General features: G+C 45.8%; 1 protein-coding gene across 2 annotated transcripts in view; it reads right to left on the bottom strand.

Moving 5' to 3' along the window:
* The window catches only part of uggt1 (UDP-glucose glycoprotein glucosyltransferase 1), a 188,177-nt gene extending 178,632 nt beyond the window's left edge, over positions 1-9,545 (bottom strand). For both annotated transcript variants that reach the window (XM_070883358.1, XM_070883359.1), the window contains exon 1: positions 9,507-9,545. In XM_070883358.1, the coding sequence (XP_070739459.1) occupies positions 9,507-9,534 (28 nt within the window). In that variant the 5' untranslated portion in view covers positions 9,535-9,545. The remainder of the gene's footprint in view (positions 1-9,506) is intronic.
* Positions 9,546-13,599: the final 4,054 nt, after the last annotated feature.

The raw sequence follows: 13,599 nt of genomic DNA, 5'->3' as shown, positions 1-13,599 counted from the left end.
TTAAACTCGATGTTGAGTCCAGAAGGATGTAAAGTGCCTAAACAAAGGATGAGGTGCTGTCCTTCGAGCTTTACATTGAGCTTCACTGGAATAGTGCAAGAGGCCGAAGACGGAGAGATCAGAGGGGGACTGGAGTGGAGAATTAAAGTGACAGGCGACCAGAAGCTCAGGATCATGCTCACGACTGAATGGAGGTGTTTCGCAAAGCAGTCACCCAACCTGCGTTTGGTCTCCCCAATGTAGAGACTGCATCGTGAGCAGCGAATACAGTATAATAAATTGAAAGAAGTACATGAACGGACACTATTCAGAGTACTATTTGTACTGCATTCAAGCGTACCTGTCGATGATGCAGTATCGTGAAAGGAATGTTAGGCACGTGGTTTGGTGGAATGACAGAGCAAACTAGAATGGCGTCAAACAGGATATTATTGCCTTTGACTGGCATACTGTCTGCTAAATTTTCTTTTTGATCTGTTTGCACCAGAATTTAACAGGAAAATGGCCTGCATATGACACATTGTTTACTGGGGGTTGCTTCCTTCTCAGACCCCAGAACTGTGTACCACTAACTGACTTAAGATATGCAGACTGTGCATTTTAAGAGAATAATTTGCAGAGTTAAAGGAAGTTTGGGCTCGAGTAATCAACAGTGAAATTGATTAAAACTAAGCCTAATGAATAGAATCAAGAAACCGGAGCTAAAATATTTCTAAGAAACTTCAATGTCAATGTGGATCCAATTAAATCTAACCCAAGTGTGCAGTGGGGTATGGCCACTCCCGAGAAAATTATACGTAACATTACTCACTGATACCATAAAGCAGCCACTAAATGACAGGTTTCTATTGTTGCTAGTCACGGGGACAATTACCCACAGAGGAGATCACCACTCACTGATAGGATGTCAAATAGAGGAATCTTGATCCCTGATGATGGAGACGCAGCAGCTGTTAGGGTAAGATCCACCCCTTCAGTTGAAGATACTGTGCTCTGTTTTCACAGAAACTCACCACAAGAGTGTGCAATAGTAAATTGAGAACGTTTGCACTGTTAATCCTATCTCACGTCAATCTCAGACTCGACAGTGTCAGCTGTGGCTCAGTGGATAACACTCTCGCCTCTAAGTCAGAAGTTTGTGGGTTCACCTCCCACTTCAGGGACTTGAGCACAAAAAAAATCTAGGCTGACAGTGCAGTGCTGAGGGAGTGCTGCACTGTCAGAGGTACCATCTTTCGGATGAGACGTTAAACCAAGGCCCCCTCTGCTCTCTCAAGTGGATGTAAAAGATCCCATGGCACTATTTCGAAGAAGAGCAGGGGAGTTATCCCTGGTGTCCTGGCTAATATTTATCCCTCAATCAACATAACAAAAAAAAAACGATTATCTGGTCACTTTCACATTGCTGTTTGTGGGAGCTTGCTTGTGTGCAAATTGGCTGCCGAGTTTCCTACATTGCAACAGTGACTACACTCCAAAAAGTACTTCACTGACTGTAAAGCGCTTTAAGACATCCAGTGGTCGTGCTATATAAATCCAAGTCTTTCTTTCTTCTAGAAAACTTGAGTATTTATTTGAAATTGGTTTGAAACCCAGCTATATTCTAAACCATGTCATTTTGAGTCATACATTATCCTGTTGCATCTGGTTCATTAGGGGTCACCCACTGATACCCTATTTTATGCAGGTGATTTGGTGACTACAACTAGGTAGACCTTTGCCAGATCCTGAATTAACATCTTGTTACACTCGTTAATGGACACACCTTTTAAACTCATGCAAATATGTGACCTCTTTCACAGAACACTGCGCTGTAGATGGCATTGGTTTCAATCCTCAGAATGAGTGAATTGCAGGCCCTCATTATGGGCTAACCATAACTTGTCTGACAGTGATTGGGATGGTTCCTTCAGAATTCCTACCCTTTCATTAGGGACCAGAGATGTCCCTTTCTTTTAGCCACTGTTCATTGGCCTGATTTAGTGAGAGTATCATAATGTATGTGTTTACAAAGCCCCAAGATATTATGTCCATTGTACTATACAAATTTGTAAGTCAGATCAATTAATTCTTTCCTATGCTCCCACGGTATGCAAGAATGTCCAATCAAGTAAGATAGATTACTTAACCTGGGGGAGTCTTGCTCATTCTTTGAACAACATGCATTCTCCACACACCATGACCCCACCCATTCATCATCGCATACACACACACCCCTCACAGAAAAGTTTGAACAGCTCTGCTTCACTGAACCAGAACAAGAAAAGCATCACACATAAGCCTTAAACCAATCTTATCGAAGAAGAGAAGAATGATTGTAAATACACCTCGGCATTCTGTATCAATCTAAAAACACGAGATGGAATACAATGCCACTTCAATGCTACCTGTGCAACACTCTCCCAGAACTTTGCACTGCATGGAGCTCTGTCCCTTTCAAAGATAAGTATCCATCACCTGCTGAACCAGGGTTATTGGGACCAGAACTAGATGGAGAGAAATTTGTAACTTGCCCAATTGTATTCTATGCTTTGTGCTTCCAGCAATCATCAGAATCAAATTTAAGATCAATCAAAAGCAAGTTCAGAAGCAAAGTACTGCAAATGCTTGAAATCCTCAATATAAACAGAAAATGCTGGTAATACTCAGCAGGTCAGGCAGTTGTGCATCCCTGTCTGGAGTAAAAGTAGAGCTGGGAGGGTGGCTCAGCCGTGGCTAACAGGGGAAATTAAGGATGGTGTTGGGACCAGGGAGGAGGCATGTAGGTTGGCTAGAGAAGGTGGCGGGCCTGAGGACTGGGAGAAATTTGGAATTCAGCAGAGGAGGACTGAGGGTTTGGTTACGAAGGGGAAAATAAGAGTACGGGAGGAAGCTTGCAGGGAACATAAAAACTGACTGCAAAAGCTTCTATAAAGATGTGAAGAGAAAAAGATTGGTGGGGCAGATGTAGGTCCCTTGCAGTCGGATTCAGGTGAATTTGTAATGGGGAACAAAGAAATGGTAGACCAATTGAACCAATGCTTCGGTTCTGTCTTCACGAAGGAAGATACAAATAACCTTCCGAATGTACTGGGGGACAGTGAGTCTGGTGAGAATGAGGAACTGAAGGATATCCTTGTTAGGCGGGAAGTTGTGTTGGGGGAGTTGATGGGATTGAGGGCCGGTGGATCCCTGGGTCCTGGTGGTCTGCATCCCAGAGTGCTTGGGGAGGTGGCCCTAGAAATAGTGGATGCATTGGTGGTCATTTTCCAGCAGTCTGTTGACTCTGGATCGGTTCCTATGAACTGGAGGGTAGCTAATGTAACGCCACTTTTTGAGAAAGGAGGGAGAGAGAAAGTGGGCAATTATAGACCGGTTGGCCTGACATCAGTGGTGGGGAAAATGTTGGAATCAATCATTAAGGATGAAATAGCAGCCCATTTGGAAAGCAGTGACAGGATCGGTCCAAGTCAGCATGGATTTATGAAAGGGAAATCATGCTTGACGAATCTTGTGGAATTTTTTGAGGATGTAACTAGTAAAGTGGACAAGGGAGAACCAGTGGATGTGGTGTATTTGGACTTTCAGAAGGCTTTTGACAAGGTCCCACACATGAGATTGGTGTACAAAATCAAAGCGCATGGTATTGGGGGTAATGTACTGACATGGATAGAAAACTGGTTGGCAGGCAGGAAGCAGAGAGTCGGGATAATGGCAGGCAGTTGCTAGTGGGGTGCCGCAGGGCTCAGTGCTGGGACCCCAGCTCTTTACAATATACATTAACGATTTGGATGAAGGAATAGAGTGTTATATCTCCAAGTTTGCGGATGACACTAAACTGGATGGCAGTGTGAGCTGTGAGGAGGACGCTAAGAGGCTGCAGGGTGACTTGGACAGATTAGGTGAGTGGGCAAATACTTGGCAGATGCAGTATAATGTGGATAAATGTGAGGTTATCCACTTTGGGGGCAAAAACACGAAGGCAGAATATTATCTGAATGGTGGCAGACTAGAAAAAGGGGAGGTGCAACGAGACCTGGGTGTCATGGTTCATCAGTCACTGAAAGTGGGCACGCAGGTGGTAAAGAAGGCAAATGGTATATTGGCCTTCATAGCTAGGGGATTTGAATATAGGAGCAAGTAGGTCTTACTGCAGTTGTACAGGGCCTTAGTGAGGCCTCACCTGGAATATTGTGTTCAGTTTTGGTCTCCTAGTCTGAGGAAGGACGTTCTTGCTATTGAGGGAGTGCAGCAAAGGTTCACCAGACTGATTCCAGGGATGGCTGGGCTGTTATATGAGGAGAGACTGGATCAACTGGGCCTTTATTTACTGGAGTTTAGAAGGATGAGAGGGGATCTCATAGAAACATATAAGATTCTGACAGGACTGGACAGGTTAGATGCGGGAAGAATGTTCTCGATGTTGGGGAAGTCCAGAACCAGGGGACATAGTCTTAGGATAAGGAGTAGGCCATTTAGGACTGAGATGAGGAGAAACTTCATCACTCAAGAGAGTTGTTGACCTGTGGAATTCCCTACCGCAGAGAGTTGTTGATGCCAGTTCATTGGATATATTCAAGAGGGAGTTAGATATGGCCCTTACGGTTAAGGGGATCAAGGGGTATGGAGAAAAAGCAGGAAAGGGATGCTGAAGGAAAGATCAGCCATGATCTTACTGAATGGCAGTGCAGGCTTGAAGGGCCAAATGGCCTACTCCTGCACCTATTTTCTATGTTTCTATCTGTGGAGAGAGAAACAGAGTTAATGTTTCAGGTTAATGGCCTTTCATCAGAACATTCATCGATCCGAAACGTTATCTTGACCTGACGAGTATTTCCAGCATTTTCTGTTTTTATTGAAGATAGATCAGACTTTGTACCAGCTGTCTCTTATTGATTTCCAAAATAAAGAAAACTAGAGGAACGAATGGAAAGTTAACAGTGAATATACATACAGTTAAAGCATTCAAAAGGGGCAACTAGCTAATTAAAGAGCCACGAGTGAGCTTAAATGGGCTGATTTTAAAATTAATCATCGAATCATAGAAATGTACAGCACAGAAGGAGGCCATTTCAGCCCATCGTGTCCGTGCTGGCCGACAAAGAGCTATCCAGCCTAATCCCACTTTCCAGCTCTTGGTCCATAGCCTTCAAGTACACATCCAAGTACTTTTTAAATGTGGTGAATATTTCTGCCTCTATCACCCTTTCAGGCAGTGAGTTCCAGACCACCACAACCCTCTGGGTGAAAAGAATTCCCCTCAAATCCCTTCTAAACCTATGCCCCCTGGTTGTTGACCTCTCTGCTAAGGGAAATAGGTCCTTCCTATCCACTCTATTGAATAAATTTAAGACAGAAATAGACAGTTTCTTAAACGATAAAGGAATAAGGGGTTATGGAGAGTGGGCAGGGAAGTGGACCCGAGTCCATGATCGGATCAGCCATGATCGTATTAAATGGCAGAGCAGGCTTAAGGGGCCGTATGGCCTACTCCTGCTCCTAGTTTCTTATTTTCTTATGTTCTATCTAGGCCTCTCATAATTTTATACACTTAAATAAGGTCTCCCCTCAGCTTCCTCTGTTCCAAAGATAATGAACCCAGTCTATCCCTCTTTCCTCATAGCTAAAATTCTCCAGTCCAGGCAACATCCTCGTAAATCTCCTCTGTACCCTCTCTAGTGCAATCACATCTTTCCTGTAATGTGGTGACCAGAACTGCATGCAGTACTCTAGCTGTGGCCCAACTAGTGTTTTGTACAGTTCAAGCATAACCTCCCTGCTCTTGTATTCTATGCCTCGGCAAATAAAGGCAAGTATGCCTTCTTAACCACCTTATCTACTTGGCCTGCCATCTTCAGGGATCAGTGGACATGCACTCCAAGGTCCCTTTGTTCCTCTACACTTCTTAGTGTCCTACCATGTGAAATTCCTAAAACTAATATAATAGGGAGAGCCACTTGGAGCAAACACGTTTTTGCCTTTCCTACCCTTAACCATAAGTTTAATGATTCAAGATAAGTAATGAGAATCCCCTTGATATATGAAACAGAACTTATTTAAACAGTTTAAAGGGTTGTTAGATTTTATGCTTGCACACTGGATTTTTAAAATCCAAAGTTTGATTAGAAGATTAGCAAGGAAGGTATTCGTAACTTCGTAATTCGTAATGAAATATGAACCTAACTATTGTAGACAAATAAGAGTATGTTCCTGGTACCATGAACAGCTCTCACACTAAACCCGAGACACACCACAACAAATATTGACTTATGCAAGAATTACTGTACTGCAATTTGTTTTTCCAACAGCAAATTCAGGCATGTATTGTGACATGACAATCTCATTTGCTTCTGCATTTGGGACATTTTGAACATGTGAATAGAAAATTAAGACCTTTTCACTTCTGACATTGTGTCATATCAAGCATTCCTATGTCAAATACACAACACAGAAACAAAGTAAAGCTCCTCTGTTCCAGCTACCAATGTGTCTTAACCCAACCAACATAAAGAGAAGTGTCACCTCATTAGTTAACCCTGATTTTGATCCCAGGTATGAAAGGGGAGTATGGTATCTCTGTGCCGAGCAATGTCCCCTAATCTCAGTGCTCTAGATTTGCAGCCAATAGAAATGAAACAGTGATGGATCTACATTTGAGGGGGGGGGGGGGGGGGGGAGGGGTTACCTGGGTACTTGACTAGTTTCTCCAAAGTACTCGTTCACATAGAGCTTACACTTCTTTGGGAAATAAATTGTGCTCCAGCTTATAAAAGCTAAATGGCTAATTTATCTTTGGTCAGGTGGGTGTCTGACCTGCACAGAAACCCATTCCATGTTTAAGAGTATATTTCCCAGGAACATGTAGAAATGTTGTGTTCCCAACACAAGATGGGCACATCCCATTTATTTCAAGTCCAGAGAGTTTGGGTAAGGTTGACAGAGCCAAAGCTTAGAAAGTCCTTGTTTTCTGGGTAGGGTTTGGGGTTTAACCCATTAAAATCACGCGGCCTACCAGCCAGGATGGTCCTCCCATTAGATTACCAAGTGTTGCCTTAGTCCCAAGCAGGTCACCTTTCTTTCCCTCCCCAAAGGAAATAATCACTAGTTGTTAACTAGACAACTAAGGGTGGGTTTGAATGCGCACAAGAGAGGAAACATGTTTCAGGAGCTCCTCACGATCAGCATAGTAAGCAGCAGAATTCACTATAAAGCATGCGAGTGCATTGACACCATCGTCTTGGTCACGTATGAACACACATCATACCCCATCAATTGGTGGTGCTGCCAGTTGGTTGCCCCTCTGCAACCTAATCATGGTAGGCACTGACTGTCAAATATGAGCATGTGGTCCCACTCCTTGACCTCGAGGTAATGCCTTGCAGCAGCTGTGGCCCCAGGTCTCAAAATGTCCTCATCAGCTGTAGCACAGTTCAGCGTATATGATTAAAATATGAATGCACATATTGATAATGTAACCGGTGCTGTAACAGTGCTGCAACTGCATTGGGCCATAATTTTCAGTAGCATCTAATGATGTCTGCCATTAGTTAGACTTGCCCTTGCACATTTAGGTTGTCAAAAATCTTTTGAATGGTAAGTTGCTGAAAGTGCAAGTTGATAACGTCGCAATGAGGAAAACAGGGTATCTGGGACCTGAGCAAGCAACTTTATATCTCCTTAACTAATCAGATTGAAGGATTGTGAAATTAACAGCATAAGTACTGAGAAGGATGTGTGAATTAAAGTGGGTGAATTCAATGTCAAATCAGGTACAGAAACAGAAATAAAGGGAAGGAAAGAAGATCGGATTGAGGAAAAAAAAGACAAAAGTAAAATCTCCAACAACAATTAATACCCAAAGGAATGAGACTCCACACTTGTAATAGTTAATTTTCTGTGCCAGAGATTCATTGGCAGTAATGAACACATCACGTAATTAAAAGGGTACTTGCGCTTGTAATGACAAGACTTATCTTTTGTGTGGCAAGTTTAGTTCGTATCTATCATGCAAATACAGCGAGTGTCATGTTGGCCTTCATAGCAAGAAGATTTGAGTATAGGAGCAGGGAGGTCTTACTGCAGTTGTACAGGTCCTTGGTGAGGCCACACCTTGAATATTGTGTACAGTTTTGGTCTCCTAATCTGAAGAAGGACATTCTTGCGATTGAGGGAGTGCAGCGAAGGTTCACCAGACTGATTCCCGGGATGGCAGGACTGACATATGAAGAAAGACTGGATCGACTAGGCTTTTATTCACTGGAATTTAGAAGAATGAGAGAGGATCTCATAGAAACATATAAAATTCTGACGGAATTGGACAGGTTAGATGCAGGAAGAATGTTCTCGATGTTGGGGAAGTCCAGAACCAGGGGTTACAGTCTAAGGATAAGGGGTAAGCCATTTAGGACTGAGATGAGGAGAAACTTCTTCACTCAGAGAATTGTGAACCTGTGGAATTCTCTACCTCAAAGTTGTTGAGGCCAGTTCGTTCGATATATTCTAAAGGGAGTTAGATGTGGCCCTTGCGGCTAAAGGGATCAAGGGGTATGGAGAGAAAGCAGGAATGGGGTACTGAAGTTGCATGATCAGCCATGATCATATTGAATGGTGGTGCAGGCTCGAAGGGCCGAATGGCCTACTCCTGCACCTATTTTCTATGTTTCACACCATTCAATGCATTTTAATGGAGAGGCAGACAGCGAGATGCTGCTTTCCAAGAAGCTAACAGCAGAGTGGCGCTACTCGATAGCAACGTTTGGATAACTGTGTTTAACCTCGCATCTGTCCTTGCCTGAAGTTGCTATACCATTTACGCATAAGTAAGAGGAAGCCATTATTTTGATTTACTCCTCAATGTGTTTTGGTACTGGTGCAGGAATTGCATGGTGCTTTGGTGCAGGAGCAGGAATTTCACTTCTTTTGGTGTCAGTGCTGGAACTGCAGTGTCTTCTTGCCAGTGCCGGAATTAACAATGTTTTGGTGTCAGTGCTGGAATTGCACGGTGTCTGTTGGTGTCAGTGTTGGAGTTGCACGGTGTGTTGGTGCCAGTACTGGAACTGCATGGTCTGTTGGTGCAGAAGTTGGGAGCTCGAGCCGTCCAGCTTGCCTGTCACTCCCTTCCTCCAATCACAATCGCCGGCGTGTCGGCCAGGTACCACCCGTGTGCGCGCGCTGATTGGACCACACCCCCCGCCTGATTGGCCGGGCACGTTGTCAATCATCGTAGCCAAGTTTGTGTGGGGGGGGGACCCCCCCTCACGGGGTATATATCTATTTCTATATAATGAAGATAAATAACCGGTGGCGAACTCGGCGAGACCCGGGAGGAGGCGGGCTAACGGTGAACAAGTGACAGCGCGGCCCGCACAACAACACTGACACAAAATGACGGCCGCTCTGTCCACAATCAGCTCCGGGCGGACCGGCCGTCCGGTGCGGCGCGAACCTGGGTGCGGCACGATCCTGGGCGCGGCTCTCCGCTCCTCTCCCCCTCTCCCTCCCTCACTCACTCTCCCTCCCTCACTCACCGCAGCCGGCGACCCACAGCGCCGCCATCTTGGGTGTCCACAGCAACCCTCCCGAGGACCCCCCTCCCAAACGGGTCGTCTTCCTCATTCCCCGAATGCATCAACGCAACTACCGCCTTTTATTAAAGAAAAGTACATACACCGTCAGTTACAGCCGGACCATGCACCTAATCCGTCAATTGAATATAAATTGTGATTCGCAACAGAAAGGCGGCTTGAAAGGGTTCAGATTTCAGGCAATTGAAACGGACAGCTGCCTCTTTCAAAGCCCAGCTCGCCCCCTGCCGGGCGTTGGGCCGCACTGCAGCAGGGAGGGCCCCTCACATGGATCTGCTCCCCTGACTCACCCCATTCATCATCGGCAGTCCCTCGGAATCGAGGAGGACTTGCTTCCACTCTCAAAGTGAGTTATTTGATGGCTGAAAAGTCCGATACGAGAGCCACAGACCCTGTTAGAGGTAGGACAGACATTCGTCGAGGGAAGGGGTCGGTGGGGCTGGTTTGCCGCGCACTCCTTCCGCTGCCTGCGCTTGGCCTCTTCATGCTCTTTGCGTTAAGAGTCTCAACTGCTGGATGGACCACCACCTAATTCGATACATCATCAACATTAACATTGCCCCAAAGCAAAGGGGACAGCAGAAGCAGTTCTGCAAAAAAGTTAATGCCGGGGCATTTAGAGACCCAGCCCTATACAGCCAGCGCCTCACAGCCAATCTGGCGTGCCTTGACCCTGAGATGCTGAATCCCCATAGTGCTTGGTCTGCTCTCCAGGCCTCTATAACCAGTGCCTGTGAAGAGACAGTTGGTCACTCAACCAGAAAACATCAGGACTGGTTTGATGAAAATGATCAGGAGATCAAAGAACTAATAGATCGCAAGCACAAAGCATTTCTGAGCCTCAAAGCAACAACCCAACTCGGGAGCTGCAAAACAACATTACAGACAGCTCAAGGCTCGGGTCCAATAAAAAACCCGGTACCTAAAGAACAGGTGGTGAATGGAGAAAGCACAGGAGATACAACAGCTGGCCAATAGCCACGATATGACTTACCCATTTAGGTGTCAAAATCAGTCCATTTTACCTGTCTCACTGGGCTCAATTTTCCCTGGTTATTTGCGCCCTTTTTTCCTGGCGTATGTATTTTTTCCAAGTTTCCACCTGCGATCTACGCGGGCGTAACTGACTTAGTTACGAGTTTTCTAGGTCAGTTTTTATTTAGGTCATGACTGCGCCTGTTTTTTAAATTTTTCGCAATTTGGCCAACATTTTTTCCTCCTACATCGGCATATCTGGCCACTCCCAAAAAACCTTCTGGGCACTTAACCAGCGCACATTCAAAAATCGGCACTGAACGATGCCATTGTTTTGAAATCGAAGATTTTGGAGGGAGTCAAGAACACTGTGAAAATCAATAATAAAGTTCAACTTTTATTTACCTGTCAACGTAGAAGTGTAAATTTGTTGGATTTCAGACATTTTCTCTTTTTTTTTACTCGCCACCAGCCACCACCAAACGTCTTGAAGCAGGGCTAGAGGGTGTAGCTTTGGCCGTTAGTATCGGCCCCACGCCCGGACACAGGAGCTCAGGGCTCGGCTACAAAACAAGCCATGGGGGGGGGGGGGGGGCGGGGGGGAAGAGAGAGAGAGGAGAAGTCACAAGACCTTTGGTCCATCCATACAGACCTTGGGGAGAGAGGGAACTGCGAGCCTGTCCTGTCTGCTTTCCTGCCGTTTGGAGCTTTTAAAGGTTAAATTTAAGTATGGGGGCAATACTGACAATGCTATCTTGTGCGAGCTTTCTGCATCATGGTGCTATGTCGGGGACAATTGATTCAACTTCATCGTATCAGGAACATCAGAGCCCTTAGGGTGCTGGGCAGGAGGCCTTACCCACCTCCACCTGAGTGATGCAGACTGTGTCAGACGGCTGTGTTTCCACGAAGAAGTTATCCGTGAGATCTGTGAGTTGGTCAAAGCAGACCTGCAGCCGAGAAGCGTCATGAGGACTGCTTTCTTTGTCAGTTGAAGTGAAGATTACGGTTGCACTTTCATTCTATGCCTCCGGATCATTTCAAGCTATAACTGGGGATGTGTGTGCTATCTCTCAACATGCAACACATGTCTGCCTTCGCCAGGTGACGGCTGCACTGTATGCGCATAGGAATGACTTCATAAAGTTCCCCATGACCGCCCAAGCAATCCATGACAGGGCTGTGGGCTTCACCAGGATTGCTGGCTTCCAAAAGGTACAGGGCTGCATTGATTGTACCCACAAGCTCCTTTTTGGAGGATTCCAAGATGTTCAGGAACAGAAAAGGCTTCCACTCTGTTAATGTACAGCTCGTGTGTGACGACATGCATCATATCATGTCAGTCGATGCAAGTAACCTGGGAGCACCCATGATGTGTTCATCCTACACAATAGCATTATATCTGCCATGTTTCAGCAGCAACAGCCAGAAAGGCATAGCTGGCTACTGGGAGACAAAGGGTACCGCCTCGCCACCTGGCTCATGACGCCCCTATACGCAACCCACACGGAAGCTGACCGTCAACACAACATGTCATACATTGCGACGCGCAGCATTATAGAGAGGACCATTGGCATCTTGACACAGTGTTTCTGATGCCTGGACCATTCCAGAGGCCACTTGCTGTATTCCCCTGAGATTGTCGGTCAGTTCACTGTTGTGGTGGAGGAGGGCAGGCCATCGTGCCCCTTTAACAATTGCTCGAGCCTTGCGCCAGCAGCTCATCCATGAACGCTTTACTGAAGCCTGAGGGCTCAGCGACAACTATTCCACATGGATCATGTTTAATGTATGGAGCTGTTCCGTAATGTGTTGTGTTAATGGAACATGATTTAGTTTTAATGTAAAATACATTTTATTCAAAAGTTTAACAATGTGCTTAACTTTAATAAAATTATTCTCATATCAAACTTCACTTTAAGATCACTCTTTAAGATCACTTAAAAACTTTAAGATTACTTAAACTTGTAAATTTACATCACTTACTAAAAACTTTTAAATTTGAGAACAGTTACAACAGTAACAACAATAATAATAACAGCAGCAAAGAAAGGCTGCACCCACCCATCTCTCCTCTACCTTATTCTAAGACCGTCCGCTGCGCTTGATCTTGGACACTCCACCACCCCTGCCTGCAGGCGGTGGTGCAACGTTTCTGGTCTTGATACCAAGCTTATTCTTTCTAACATCTCTGGTACTGCGCACCTCTTGAGGGGGGAGGGACGTCAGCATTAGGCGGCAAGTTGGAGGGCCCGGCTGTAGGCTCTTCAGAGGCTGGTGTGGGGATTGGAGTGGGAGTGACAGTTGATTCTGTTAATGGGCACGGGGTCTGGGCATGTTCCCTTATTGCAGCAGCTAACTCCAACATGCCGTCCCTCATGCGCCCTGACAGTGTCTCAACGACCTGCAACATTCCTTCCCTCATGTTGAGCAAAACTGTCTGAACTATCTGCAACATTCCCCCCTTCACGGTCAGTGACGCGGTTTGCACTACCTCTGACATTTCCTCCCTCATGGCCACTATTCCCTCACTGATGGTCCCTGATATCGTTCCCATTTCTCGTGTCATTGCTGTTACTTCTCTTAACAGTCACGCTACCTCATCACTCGCCCTACTGATGGCGTTGAGGAGTGATCGGGTAAGGTCAATGCTCTCCGCACTCAATGACATCTGTTAGATCCTGCACCTCAGGAGAGCATGGTCGAGCTCTCCTTCCCCTCCTCCCCATGGGTGTGCCTTGCTGCACCCCACCACTGTGACTTGCAACCTCGGAAGGTGGGACCCTGGGTTTGTCTTGCTGCACCCCACTACTGGGACCCATAACCTCTAAAAGTGTGAAACCATGGAATGTCCCACCAGCAATCAAACCACTAGTCACGGAAGGGGCTGTCACCTCCATGAGGGCACCACCTCCAAAGTCAGTACAACAGTGGGAGTTTCATCCAGCTCCATCCTCTCCCCCTCTCTCCCATGTTCTTGGTCCGGAGGGTTGTATTGGAAGATGTTCTCCTCTTCAGGCTCGTCCGCATCTGAATCTTCTGCATCGTCAGGGTTGGCCTC

The sequence above is a fragment of the Pristiophorus japonicus genome, chromosome 6, assembly GCF_044704955.1.
Source record: "Pristiophorus japonicus isolate sPriJap1 chromosome 6, sPriJap1.hap1, whole genome shotgun sequence".
Lineage (NCBI taxonomy): Eukaryota > Metazoa > Chordata > Chondrichthyes > Pristiophoridae > Pristiophorus > Pristiophorus japonicus.
This window is presented reverse-complemented; position numbering and strand designations above follow the sequence as displayed.